Genomic DNA, 14947 nt, shown 5'->3' on the forward strand with positions numbered 1-14947 from the left:
TATTCCTCATCATGTCTTCTCTACTTTTGGTGGCCTTAACTTCATGTTGGATTGCAATTATAATATTGACAAAGTTCCAGTGAAACTTTCTGCTTTTCATCAGCAGGTTTTCTTTCCCTGATCCTTAATTTATAAGCATCATTTTTCTCCACACATATATTATACAGTTTAAGTCGGAAGTTTACATACACCTTAGCCAGATACATTTAAACTCAGTTTCACAACTGACATATAATCCTAGTAAAAATTCCTTGTCTTAGGTCAGTTAGGATCACCACTTAATTTTAAGAATGTTTATTTCATCTTTTATTTCTTTCATCACATTCCCAGTGGGTCAGAAGTTTATGTACACTCAATTAGTATTTGTTGTATTATACATTGTATTATACATTGTTTAACTTTGATCAAATGTTTTAGGTAGCCTTCCTCAAGCTTCCCACAATAAGTTGGGTGAATTTTGGCCCATTCCTCCTGACAGAGCTGGTGTAACTGAGTCAGGTTTGTAGGCCTCCTTGCTCACACACGCTTTTTCAGTTCTGCCAACAAATTTTATATGGGTTTGAGGTCAAGGCTTTGTGATGGCCACTCCAATACCTTGACTTTGTAGTCCTTAAGCCATTTTGCCACAACTTTGGAAGTATGCTTGGGGTCATTGTCCATTTGGAAGTCCCATTTGCGACCAAGCTTCAACTTTCTGACTGATGTCTTGAGATGTTGCTTCAATATATCCACCTAATTTTCCTCCTCGTGACACCATCTATTTTGTGAAGTGTACCAGTCCCTCCTGCAGCAAAGCACCCCCACATCATGATGCTGCCACCCCTGTGCTTCATAGTTGGGATGGTGTTCTTCGGCTTGCAAGCCTTCCCCTTTTTCCTCCAAACATAACGATGGTCATTATGGCCAAACAGCTCTATTTTTGTTTCATCAGACCAGAGGACATTTCTCCAAAAAGTACAATCTTTGTCCCTATGTGCAGTTGCAAAACGTAGTCTGGCTTTTTTATGACAGTTTTGGAGCAGTGGCTTCTTCCTTACTGAGCAGCCTATCAGGTTATGTAGATATAGGACTCGTTTTACTGTGGATATGGACACTTTTGTACCCTGTTTCCTCCAGCATCTTCACAAGGTCCTTTTTTGTTGTTCTGGGATTGATTTGCACTTTTCTCAACAAAGTACGTTCATCTCTAGGAGACAGAACAAGTCTCCTTCCTGAGCGGTATGACGGCTGCTTGGTCCCATGGTGTTTATACTTGCGTACTATTGTTTGTACAGATGAGCATGGTACCTTCAGGCGGTTGGACATTTCTCCCAAAGATGAACCAGACTTGCGGAGGTCTACAATTTTGTTCTGAGGTCTTGGCTGATTTCTTTTGATTTTCCCATGATGTCAAGCAAAGAGGCACTGAGTTTGAAGGTAGGCCTTGAAATACATCCACAGGTACACCTCCAATTGACTCAAATTATGTCAATTAGCCTATCAGAAGCTTCTAAAGCCATGACATAATTTTCTGGAATTTTCCAAGCAGTTTAAAGACACAGTCAACTTAGTGTATGGAAACTTGTATTCATGTCAGGAATCTGTTTTCATGTCAGGAATCAGTAGATTTATAATTTAACACATTTATGAAAATGTTACACTATTATGGAGAGATGTGCTGCTTGGATTCTTTACCGACAATAGAAATAAGTTGAAACTGTTTTATGCAATTAATTTCAGATTTTTTGGGGCCAAATCTCATATTCACAAATGAAAATTTACAAACAAAACACTACATTTTCTTACTTTACAAAAATACATGTAACTATGTTTTAAGACAATTAAATACTCTACCAACAAAAAGGCAGTTAGAATTCTAAATGTTTGTAGGCCTCTTAAGACCCTTGTGTAACTTGATATTGCACCCCCTAGCCCAAATGTCCTTTGTATATTCTTTAAATATACTTGTGTTCCCCCCATGTACTTTTTGTATTGATTTAATTATATTCAAAAAATCATCTGATTTCCCCCCAACAAATGTCCATAACATGCCTAAAGAATAATGAAAACTACCGTATGTTGCCTACGGCACCATCTTGTGGTAAATGCTTAAAGTTCATGGGTGAAAGGCCAACATGTCATAACTGAAGTTTAATAAGAGATACTGTATATAATGACGAGATGGTCTTATCTTCGCCCTAACAATTGGAGTCGTTCCTAAGGCGGGAAGGCAGCTGTCTTCAAAGCGGTCTGCTTATCGCTGTATTCCCGCGTGGAAAGATTATGACGGGAGAGGACTCTCTCGCTTTGCCTCTTCCTCTCTGGTTTAATCCAAATTTCGTTAAAAATCCACCGGAAGAACCCGTTTCAATGATCTGCGACACCTCAAGTGCCACACCTGCTTCGTCAAACTAATTACGTTCATGATGGCGTGCGTTTCAGCTCGCTTGGTAAAATTTCATTAGGCTATATTTTGCTGGAATTCTCGTTTTAAATTGACAAACTTTTCTTTAGAACAGTATATAATAATAATTATTGCTTTTTTTGATACTGGTGCCTTTGAATTCAATCGAAGTCGTCTCCCTACGCGTTTCCTATATGGCTATTTTATAAATGTCTTCTCCCATTTTTAGGACAAAGGAGCCCTAAAAAGGATTGATGGAGCCAAAAAAAGGATTGATAAAGTGGCGCGTGTTGTAGTGGGACCACATGTGAAGCATCCCCTACAAAACAGGTGTGTTTTCCGGTTGAGAGATTTATTGGTACATTTCAATTACTTGGAAGTTTCTATTTTGTCAATCAGTAACATTTATAGTTCATACCTGGGTGTATTCATTACGCTGATTTTTGCAAAACGTTTCGTCTACTAAATGTTTTCGCAACCAACCGTTTACTCAACGGAAAACGTTTAGAAACGAAAGGTAATTTTATATAGGACAAATTCGGGTAGGTCCCTCTAATTTTAACTTACTCTTTGGTTCATTAACGGTAAATGGTTTCTGTTGCAAGATGTAATTTAATGTGCAGGAAGTGAAATCAAGTACAAATTAGATTTAAATGGTTCTGAATTGTAATATTTGAAGATTCAGCAACCCCTCCTTTTATTCAATCACTTGTGCATTGTGTTTCAGATGGGCTCTCTGGTTCTACAAGAACGATAAGAGCAAAATGTGGCAGGACAATCTGAGGATCATCACAAAGTTTGACACAGTGGAAGACTTCTGGGCGTGAGTTTTGCAGTGTCCTTGATTTACAGTACAGACTAAATGGCTGATATCCTTGACAGTTTTACACCTACTGTGGTGAAGTTTCAGTAAATTAAACCTACAAAAGTATATTGAGAACCTATGATGTAGGTCACTACCACTTTTTTTGTTTTCTTGACTGAAAATGTATTGTTTTTTTTTAATAGGTTGTACAACAACATTCAGCTGGTGAGCAAGCTTTCATCTGGTTGTGACTACTCAGTTTTCAAGGTGATGTAGACTTTTGGAGAAAAGTATCCTTCAGTTTGAGATTGACATTTTCCATAATACTTCTCGTACATGTACTCTTATATTAATTGGACTAAAGTGATCCTGTCACTTCTCCCAGGATGGCATTGAGCCAATGTGGGAAGACAGGCGTAACAAGTGTGGAGGACGCTGGCTGATTACACTGTCGAAGCAGCAGAGGCACACTGAACTCGACCGCTTCTGGAAGGAGACTGTCAGTAGTCGGTCCATTCTGCCCAACACTTTCAGTTTTGTAACACGATGAAAACCAGAAATACTGTTTGCTCAATATTTATGTCAGAAAGCTGATTCAAATCTGAATAAAATTATTGGTTACATTATTTAGCTGACGGTATTGTGGGTGTAGCAATGCTTGTTCCTAGCTCCAACGGTGCAGTATAATCAAATAATAATACCATCGAAAAGTAAAATAATGGAATTAAGAAATACTCGGACGATCAATGTCTGAGTACAGAGTATAACTATGTGATGTAAAGACATTATGGACAGTGTGGATATAATATGTAGTATATGTACAGCAATAGATTAAAATGATAGTGTAGACATATGAAATGGGTAAAACATTAAAGTGACCAGTGTTCCATGTCTCTGTACATAGGGCAGCAGCCTCCAAGGTGTAGGGTTGAGTAACCGGGTGGTAGCCGGCTAGTGAGTAAGTTTAGGGCGGGAGGCTGGGAGTGATGGCTATTTAAGTCTGATGGCCTTCAGATAGAAGCTGTTTTTCAGTCTCTCAGTCCCAGCTTTGATGTACCTGTACTGACCTCGCTTTCTGGATAATAATGGGGTGAATAGGCTGTGGCTCAGGTGGTTGAAGTCCTTGATGATCTTGGCATTGTGACACCAGTGCTGTAGATGTCCTGGAGGGCAGGCAGTGTTTCCCGGTGATTCGTTGGGCAGACCACATCACCCTCTGGAGAGCCCTGCGGGTGTTGCAGTAGCCATACCAGGTGGTGAAACAGCCTTACATGATGCTCTCAATGGTGCATCTGTAAAAGTTTGATCTTAGGGGCTGAGCTGAATTTCTTGAGCTTCCTGAGGTTGAAGATGTGCTGTTAGTGCAGCCTTCACCATACTGTCTGTGAATGGACCATTTCAGATTGTCAGTAATGTGTACACTGAGGAACTTGATGCGTTTCACCTTCTTCACTGCGGTCCCGTCTCTGGATAGGGGAGTGCTTCCTCTGCTGTTTTCTGAAGTCCACTATCAGCTTTGTTTTGTAGAGGTTATTTTCCTGTCACCACTCCGCCAGGCCCCTCACCTCCCTGTAGGCTCTGTCGTTGTTGGTAATCAGGCCTACCTACCACTGTGTCGTCCGTAAACTTGATAATTAAGTTGGAGGCCTGCGTGGCCACGCAGTCATGGGAGTACAGGAGGGGGCTGAACACATCCTTGTGGGGCCCCTGTGTTGCAGCTCAGTGATGTGGTGGTGTTGTTGCCTATCTTCCCCAACTATGGCTGGCCTGTCAGGAGGTCTAGGACCCTGTTAGGGTTTAGACCCAAGGCTCTGTAAGACTGAGGAAACCAATGACGTGGGACCACTGAATTAATACTGTCCCCTGTTTTTGTTGTTGGAGCGGAATCTAACTGTAGTCCTCTGAATTGCAAGAAATCTTTAATTCATGCCTTTTATTCAAATTAATTATTTTAAATGGTTATTTTTAACAGCTCCTTTGCCTCATTGGAGAGGGCTTTGGCTCCTTCAGCAGGGATGTTTGTGGTGCTGTCATTAATGTTCGAGCCAAAGGTGACAAAATTGCCATCTGGACCACCGATACAGAGAATGGAGAAGCAGTTACCTATATTGGGTAAGTCTGACATTTATTCAGTGTGGCCGGACCAAATGACTAGTTTCTGTAGTGTCATGTCTACCCTGATTCACAGTTGTCTTGACAGACTAGTCATATTTGCCTTGAACAGTCATGGATTTTATCTGCCGGCTTCACTCCAGTTACAGCTAGGCTTGGGCCAAATCCCACAGAAGCCAGATGTGTCCTGTTGGCCATCATGTTGTAAACTATAATTGTTCAGGATGAGGACATTTGCATAGCAACCTAATGAAAAATGGATTTCCATTAGACCAAGGAAAGACCTAATGGTGCAATCCATTGCTCCCAGGATATTAGTAATACATATAGCATTGGCTACAAATAATTGGCATCAACCATTTCCCTCATACATCCAGATTTAACAGATTTTCTTTATTTTCAAAGCTATCTTTGTTTGATCATGTGATTGGTCAGGTAAATTAATGTTTTACCGTATGATTCATATTTTCAGACGAAAGTACAAGGAAGGACTAGGCCTACCTCCAAAACTCGTCATTGGATATCAAGCTCATGCAGACACAGCCACCAAAAGCAATTCAATAACGAAGAACAAGTTTGTGGTGTAGAAATGTTTTTTCCAAGTCTCCTATAGCAAAGGACAAGTCTGCTCTTTATGTTTTTCTGTACTGTAATTTAAGTTTGTATTTGTGCTTAATTCATTACCTTATTTAAATAGTAACTTTGGCATGATACATGTCTGACATTGTTTCTTTTGACATTCTTTTGTGGCTACAAAATAAAATGTATATGATCGTATTTGTCTTTGCAATTTTCTTCAGATCTTGGAATCTTATTTGACACTACACTAACCCCTGACTTTGGTCTGCCATTTCAGTGCATAACTAAGATTTGGGAAGTACCTTTTTTTTCTCCTCCCGAATTTACTCAACTACAACGAACTTGAAAAAGGAGTGCCCAAAGATTGGCTCCATCTCCTAAAGGAAATGGACTGCCCTCCTAGTTAATGTTTAATCTCGTTCAGATGCGGGGTTCGGCAAAACCACTGAGCTGAATTAATTCGAGACTAGAATTGCAGGAGAGTCTTTGTTCCAACAGCATTACATTTTCCTTTGGTTTGTCTGAAATCAAGGTAAGATTCTCTTGCCTCAGCTCTTCATATGATTGATAGTGTTGTTGTATACCATTAAATGCAAGCACAAACATTGTGCTTTTGGGAAATTAACTGTATATACAATCATTGGGTTAATCTTGAAACGCCTGTTTCACATGTTTACAAAAGATGCATTAGCTTAAATGTATGCCGTGGAAATAACTTTTGTATTTATCAATTATTTTGAAGGAAACTAATTTTAGTGTATTCATAAAGTAAAGACTAAGGAACTACGTAAGAGTACATACTTGGAAGATGTTTGCTTTCAATTATGCATTGTGTTATGGGAATTATGTGACCTGGGGCACCCGAGTGGTGCAAGGCACTGCATCTCAGTGCTTAAGACGTCACTACAGACAACCTGGTTCGAATCCAGGCTGTATCTCAACTGGCTTTGATTGGGAGTCCCGTAGGCTGGCGCACAATTGGCCCAGAGTCGTCTGGGTGTGGCCATTGTAAATAAGAACTGGTTCCCTAACCCTTGTCTAGTTAAAGGTATAACATTTTTTTTGCTCTCAGACATTACTATGCCACGTGAAATTAAATGATGGTTGATGGTAGCCTTGTAATCCATCCTCCTTGGGTTTTCATTATTGTAATATCCAATAACTTTTGCCAGTCACAGCAACCATAGACTCATCTGTGGATGTACAGTATTAAATTTTCACACCAATCAGTTTAATTTATTAGTTGGGCACACATTTGAAAGTTAGGTTGGTATAGACTGGGCATGCCGACCTCTGTATAACCTGTTCAGTATCCTTTTCCAGAGAGTGTTCTAGCAGGCTTTTGCACAATAGCACAGTCCTGCTCTAGCATTTTTCCAGGATAATTAGCCAGACGCAGGCCGTTATTACTCCCTCTCCATGGTGACCGGGTACACTGGCCACAGCATTGCACTAGCAGGAAGGAAGAGCAGTGGAGTGTGACGCCGCTCTCAGTGCATGTCACTCCTACTGTGCATCTACAAGAGGGAAAAAGACTACAACAATAGGAGCTCAGACACTTGTAATGCTTTTATACCCAAAAGGGTTCACGGTGCAGAGCGACTTTTTCCTCCGTGTTCTACATTGGACAAGATCTAACAATGGCAGTCATTAGGGCCAAACATGGTTCGCTATATTTCATTAACCTTTAAAACGTATTTTTTAAATACTTTTTTTCCACAGGATTGTGCAAGACAATTGACTTGTCAAACTAAGAATATACACATTTCCAATTCTCTCTTTAATGGACTTCTCACACTGTTTTTCAGATCAAGAACAGCATGAGTCAGAAACAAGGCGACAGCCAGAGTCACTGGAGGGGACAAGACTGAGGTTAACTCTGAAGTCTAATGTGCTGAGAGAACAAGCCCCTCTTGAGAGCTAAACGATGAGATTTTACCTGTATTACCTGGTGCTTTTGGGCTTCAGTTCTGTCATCTCCACCTATGGGCCTCATCAGAGAGCACAGAAGACTGGGGATATTCTGCTGGGCGGGCTGTTTCCAATGCACTTTGGTGTTACCTCCAAAGACCAAGACCTGGCAGCGCGACCAGAATCCACAGAGTGTGTACGGTAAGGTTTGAATCTGCAATTGAGGCTATGTTTATTTTTATGCAAAACTGTATAAACTATGCTTTGTGCTAACTGACGATGAAATGTTTTTTAAATATATACATTAATGTATTGCAGTCAGTATTATTGCATTGTACTTCATGAAAAACAAAAGGTATCTAAATGCATGTTATGGTGTGCAGGTACAATTTCCGGGGATTCCGTTGGCTTCAGGCCATGATTTTTGCAATAGAGGAGATCAACAACAGCAGTATTCTCCTGCCCAACATCACACTGGGCTACAGGATCTTTGACACCTGCAACACCGTGTCCAAGGCCCTGGAGGCTACCCTCAGTTTCGTAGCACAGAATAAGATTGACTCTCTGAACTTGGATGAATTCTGTAACTGCACAGATCACATCCCTTCGACTATAGCAGTGGTGGGGGCTTCTGGGTCAGCAGTCTCCACTGCTGTTGCCAATCTGTTGGGCCTCTTCTACATCCCACAGGTGAGTTACAATCTCAATTCCAATTTCCTGATTTATTTAAATCGATCAACAACAAATCACAGTAACTTTATTCCCCCTGTACTGCTGCAGATCAGCTATGCCTCTTCCAGTCGCCTGCTGAGCAACAAGAACCAGTTCAAATCCTTCATGAGGACCATTCCCACAGATGAGCACCAGGCCACTGCCATGGCAGATATCATCGACTACTTCCAATGGAATTGGGTCATTGCAGTGGCTTCTGATGATGAGTATGGACGTCCAGGGATTGAAAAATTTGAGAAAGAGATGGAAGAACGAGACATTTGTATCCATCTGAGTGAGCTGATCTCTCAGTACTTTGAGGAGTGGCAGATCCAAGGATTGGTTGACCGTATTGAGAACTCCTCAGCTAAAGTTATAGTCGTTTTCGCCAGTGGGCCTGACATTGAGCCTCTTATCAAAGAGATGGTCAGACGGAACATCACAGACCGCATCTGGTTGGCCAGCGAGGCTTGGGCAACCACCTCCCTCATCGCCAAACCAGAGTACCTTGATGTTGTAGTTGGGACCATTGGCTTTGCACTCAGAGCAGGCGAAATACCTGGCTTCAAGGACTTCTTACAAGAGGTCACACCAAAGAAATCCAGCCACAATGAGTTTGTCAGGGAGTTTTGGGAGGAGACTTTTAACTGCTATCTGGAAGACAGCCAGAGACTGAGAGACAGTGAGAATGGGAGCACCAGTTTCAGACCATTGTGTACTGGAGAGGAGGACATTATGGGTGCAGAGACCCCATATCTGGATTACACGCATCTTCGTATTTCCTATAATGTGTATGTTGCAGTTCACTCCATTGCACAGGCCCTGCAGGACATTCTCACCTGCATTCCTGGACGGGGTCTTTTTTCCAACAACTCATGTGCCGATATAAAGAAAATAGAAGCATGGCAGGTAAATGGATACTTTAAAAAGAGTAGGAAATCTAATGACTAACATTGACACATCCATTTGTATACTCTTTTTTTTTTTGCTCCCAGCTTTGTTGACCCCTTTGTATACTTTCCTATATCCCTTCCTGATCAAATACCTGGCTCTGTGTTACAGGTTCTCAAGCAGCTCAGACATTTAAACTTCTCAAACAGTATGGGAGAAAAGGTACATTTTGATGAGAATGCTGATCCGTCAGGAAACTACACCATTATCAATTGGCACCGGTCTCCTGAGGATGGTTCTGTTGTGTTTGAAGAGGTCGGTTTCTACAACATGCGAGCTAAGAGAGGAGTTCAACTTTTCATTGATAACACAAAGATTCTGTGGAATGGATATAATACTGAGGTATGTTGCTCCAAACAGGGACAATCAACATAGGACTTTCTGATTTGCAGGTTTTGCATGGGTGGAGTTTTGGCTTGCCTGGTGACATCACCAGGCGGTGTGAATTTATTTGTATTTATTTAACCTTCATTTAACTAGGCAAGCCAGCTAAGAACAAATTCTTATTTACAATGACGGCCTACCAAAATTAATATAGACCAATAATTAATTAATGAATTGGTAAATTAATATAGACCAATAAAATAGCGCAATCTCTCTGCCAGTAACAGCTAGTTTACAGATTACACATCCATCCCCCTCAGACCACTCCCAGACAGTTCTATCAAAATTCTTGCTTGAGAAAATGTTTTGCTAAAAAGCCATTTTTGCTGCTTTTTGACCATTTTAATGGACAACTATTACCGTAAGGCACTTAATTGTTACCCAGAAATGATTTGATATTGATTTTTAAAAAATGTATTCTTCCTAAAATACAGTATGTGCTGCATTTTGTTTCTATTGTGTCTGTATCCAAAATCATATGATGCATGATCTTTGTCTGTGTTTCTGTCATTTCATTAGGTGCCATTCTCTAACTGTAGTGAAGATTGTGAACCAGGCACCAGAAAGGGGATCATAGAAAGCATGCCAACGTGTTGCTTTGAATGTACAGAATGCTCAGAAGGAGAGTTTAGTGATCACAAAGGTAAGAAAGACAGTGAAAAATCTGAACTACCCCATTATATAAATCTGTACCTATTTAATGTTTCTATCAAAAATACAAACACTACTTCTCTATTCCTGCAGATGCCAGTGTTTGTACCAAGTGTCCCAATGACTCATGGTCTAATGAGAACCACACATCCTGTTTCCTGAAGGAGATAGAGTTTCTGTCTTGGACAGAGCCCTTTGGGATCGCCTTGGCATTATGCTCTGTGCTGGGGGTATTCTTGACAGCATTCGTGATGGGAGTGTTTATCAGATTTCGCAACACCCCAATTGTTAAGGCCACAAACAGAGAGCTATCCTACCTCCTCCTGTTCTCACTTATCTGCTGTTTTTCCAGCTCCCTCATCTTCATTGGTGAACCCCAGGACTGGACATGCCGTCTACGCCAGCCTGCATTCGGGATAAGTTTTGTTCTCTGCATCTCCTGCATCCTGGTCAAAACTAACCGAGTACTTCTAGTGTTCGAAGCAAAGATCCCCACCAGTCTCCATCGTAAGTGGTGGGGGCTAAACTTGCAGTTCCTGTTGGTGTTCCTGTTCACATTTGTGCAAGTGATGATATGTGTGGTCTGGCTTTACAATGCTCCTCCGGCGAGCTACAGGAACCATGACATTGATGAGATCATTTTCATTACATGCAATGAGGGCTCTATGATGGCGCTTGGCTTCCTAATTGGGTACACATGCCTGCTGGCAGCCATATGCTTCTTCTTTGCATTTAAATCACGAAAACTGCCAGAGAATTTTACCGAGGCTAAGTTCATCACCTTCAGCATGCTCATCTTCTTCATCGTCTGGATCTCTTTCATCCCTGCCTACTTCAGCACTTATGGAAAGTTTGTGTCGGCTGTGGAGGTCATTGCCATACTAGCCTCCAGCTTTGGACTGCTGGCCTGTATTTTCTTCAATAAAGTCTACATCATCCTCTTCAAACCGTCCAGGAACACTATAGAGGAGGTTCGCTGTAGCACTGCGGCCCATTCTTTCAAAGTGGCGGCCAAGGCTACTCTGAGACACAGCTCAGCCTCCAGGAAGAGGTCCAGCAGTGTGGGGGGATCCTGCGCCTCAACTCCCTCCTCATCCATCAGCCTCAAGACCAATGACAATGACTCCCCATCAGGTCAGCAGAGAATCCATAAGCCAAGAGTAAGCTTTGGAAGTGGAACAGTTACTCTGTCCTTGAGCTTTGAGGAGTCCAGAAAGAATTCTATGAAGTAGGGAAGTGTCTTTTGGTGGGCAGAGGTCCTTGTCAAAACCTGAGTTGGTGTTGCATTCTTTGTTGGTTGGGTAGTTGTAGCAGAAATTATGATATTAAAAGCTTTGATGTATTCAGAATGGTGACACAGCATAGGTGGCCAAGATTCCATTATATTACAATAATCTGTGTTGTTCATTATGAGGACATTTCAAAATGCGGAAAATTGTCAAATACATAATTTACTGCGTTTTCTTGAGAATAGAATAGCCCATTCAAGTCATTGTTGAGCAGACATTAATTAGTAATACTTTCCATACCAATTGTCAATAACAATAGATTCACATTGTCAAAGTTCAACTATGACCTGTAAAATACATGAGGTATAACAGGAGACAATAAAACTATGTAATTCACTCTGAGCACAGGACATAGGCCTACTAATGTAGGCTATATCAGTCTCTTTCCTGTCTCTCATTAGGCCAGTGTTTAACAACCCTGGTCACTCAGTACCCACGACAGAACACAATTTTGTTGTAGCCCTGGACAAACACACCTCATTCAACTCATTGAGGGCCTGATGATTAGTTGATAAGTTGAATCAGGTGTGCTTGTCCAGGGTTACAATAAAAATGTGTGCTGTTGGGGGTACTTGAGGACCAGGGTTGGGAAACATTACATTAGGACTACTTGTAGGTTCTTCAATATGGTGTCATACTACTGTCTGGTTGTTTTCTGCAAGTGTTTATTTCACCAAGTTACTGCACATGTTAGACCTATACACTGGAATAAAATGTTTGTTTTCACAATGCATCCAATGACAATAAAATCACCATATGCCAAAGAAGAGAAGCATCAGAGTCTGCAATAAGTAGCCTATTAGTGGAAGCTCATCAGATGTAGGCGAGTAGTGGAAGCCTATCATTGCATCAGTCTGTCTGGGGACACACATGGAGAAGAGGCTTTTATTTCAGCCCTGCACTAACACACCTTTGGTATCCTGGCGTTCACACATTTTGTTTGTGCATGCTGCCACCTAATGTGCAGTAGTGTGTGTTTAATTACATAACATTTTGTGGTACAAAAAGGAAGAGGGTAAAAGGAAAACATTGCACCACCAACTAACACCTAAATAGCACTATTATATACCACCAACTAAAACCTATATACCACTGTTATATACCACCAACTAAAACCTATATATCACTATTATATACCACCAACTAAAACCTATATATCACTATTATATACCACCAACTAACATCTAAATACCACTATTATATACCACCAACTAGCACCTATATACCACTATTATATACCACCAACTAACACCTATATACCACTGTTATATACCACCAACTAACACCTATATACCACTATATATATATACCACCAACTAAAACCTATATACCACTATTATATACCACCAACTAACACCTATATACCACTGTTATATACCACCAACTAAAACCATCACTATTATAACCACAACTAACACCAATAAACCACTATTATATACCAGCACCAATATTATATACACCTATTATATACCAACTAACACCTATATACCACTAACACCACTATTATATACCACCAACTAACACCAATAAACCACTATTATATACCACCAACTAACACCTATATACCAATATTATATACCAACTATAATACACCACCAACTAACAACTATATACCACTATTATATACCACCAACTATATACCACTATTAACACCTACATATCACTATTACATACCACCAACTAACACCTATATAACTATTATATACCACAAATTAACACTAAACATACCACCAACTAACACCTTTATACCACTATGATTATGACCCATGACTATATCACAAACAATGCCTATATACCACAATTATATACCACCAAATAACACCTATATGCCACTATTATTATATACCACTATTATATACCATTTACAATTATATAACAAATATATACCAATATTATATACAACCATATATATACCACCACCAACTAACAAGTATATACCACTATTCTATAACACCAACTAACACCTACATACCACTATTATACCACTATAATATACCCCAACTAACACCTATATACCACTAATATACCACCTATTATATACCACCAACTAACTATATCTATATACAACCACTATTATATACCACCAACTAACACCTATATACCACTATTATATACCACCAACTAACACCTATATACCACTATTATATATACCAACTAACACCTAATACTACTATTATATACCACCAACTAACACCTATATACCACTATTATATACCTATATACCAATACCACCAACTAACACCTATATACCACTATTATATACCACCAACTACCTATACACCACTATATAACCAACTATATATACACCACAATTATACCACTATTATACAACCAACTAACATACCACTATATACCACTATTATATACCACCAACTAACATCTATACACCTATTATATACCACTATTATATACCACCAACTAACAACTAAACCACCAACCACATTATTATATACCACCAACTAACACCAATAAACCACTATTATATACCACCAACTAACACCCATAACCTTATATACCATACTAACATCTATATATTATATACCACCAACTAACACCTATATACCACTATTATATACCAACTAACACCTATATACCACTATTATACCACCAACTAACACCTATATACCACTATTATATATACCACCAACTAACACACTATTATACCACTATTATATACCACCAACTAACATCTATACACTATTATATACCACTATTATATACCACCAACTAACACCTAAATATACCACTATTATATACCACCAACTAACACCAATATATACCACTAATTATATACCACCAACTAACACCTATATACCACTATTATATACCACCAACTAAAACACTATATATACCACTATTATATACCACCAACTAACAACTATTATATACCACCAACTAACACCAATAAACCACTATTATATACCACCAACCAGCAAATATATACCAATATTATATACACCAACTAACACCTATATACCACTAACCAGCAAATATATACCAATATTATATACCACCAACTAACACCTACATACCACTATTCTATAACACCAACTAACACCCATACCACTATTATATACCACTATTAATATACCACCAACTAACACCTATATACCACTATTATATACCACCAACTAACCCCAATAAAACTATTATATACCACCAACTAACACC

At 39.7% G+C, this 14947-nt stretch overlaps 2 protein-coding genes across 3 annotated transcripts; both read left to right on the forward strand.

Moving 5' to 3' along the window:
• The first annotated feature begins 2321 nt into the window (after window positions 1-2321).
• eif4e1b (eukaryotic translation initiation factor 4E family member 1B) lies at window positions 2322-6077 on the forward strand. 2 transcript variants are annotated; one of them, XM_029644995.2, is made up of 7 exons: window positions 2322-2429; window positions 2613-2713; window positions 3111-3206; window positions 3392-3455; window positions 3574-3687; window positions 5161-5300; window positions 5773-6077. In XM_029644995.2, the coding sequence occupies exons 1-7, from the start codon at window positions 2403-2405 to the stop codon at window positions 5885-5887; spliced, it is 657 nt and encodes a 218-aa protein (XP_029500855.1). In that variant the 5' UTR covers window positions 2322-2402; the 3' UTR covers window positions 5888-6077. The 2 variants fall into 2 exon arrangements, with proteins under 2 accessions (XP_029500855.1, XP_029500856.1); XM_029644996.2 differs by having other exon boundaries at window positions 3392-3413.
• Window positions 6078-6320: 243 nt separating this feature from the next.
• Window positions 6321-12548, forward strand: casr (calcium-sensing receptor). The gene is made up of 7 exons (XM_029644984.2): window positions 6321-6411; window positions 7688-7991; window positions 8174-8480; window positions 8571-9410; window positions 9564-9794; window positions 10356-10479; window positions 10581-12548. The coding sequence occupies exons 2-7, from the start codon at window positions 7807-7809 to the stop codon at window positions 11717-11719; spliced, it is 2826 nt and encodes a 941-aa protein (XP_029500844.1). The 5' UTR covers window positions 6321-6411; window positions 7688-7806; the 3' UTR covers window positions 11720-12548.
• Window positions 12549-14947: the final 2399 nt, after the last annotated feature.

Source organism: Oncorhynchus nerka, linkage group LG19 (assembly GCF_034236695.1).
Source record: "Oncorhynchus nerka isolate Pitt River linkage group LG19, Oner_Uvic_2.0, whole genome shotgun sequence".
NCBI lineage: Eukaryota > Metazoa > Chordata > Actinopteri > Salmoniformes > Salmonidae > Oncorhynchus > Oncorhynchus nerka.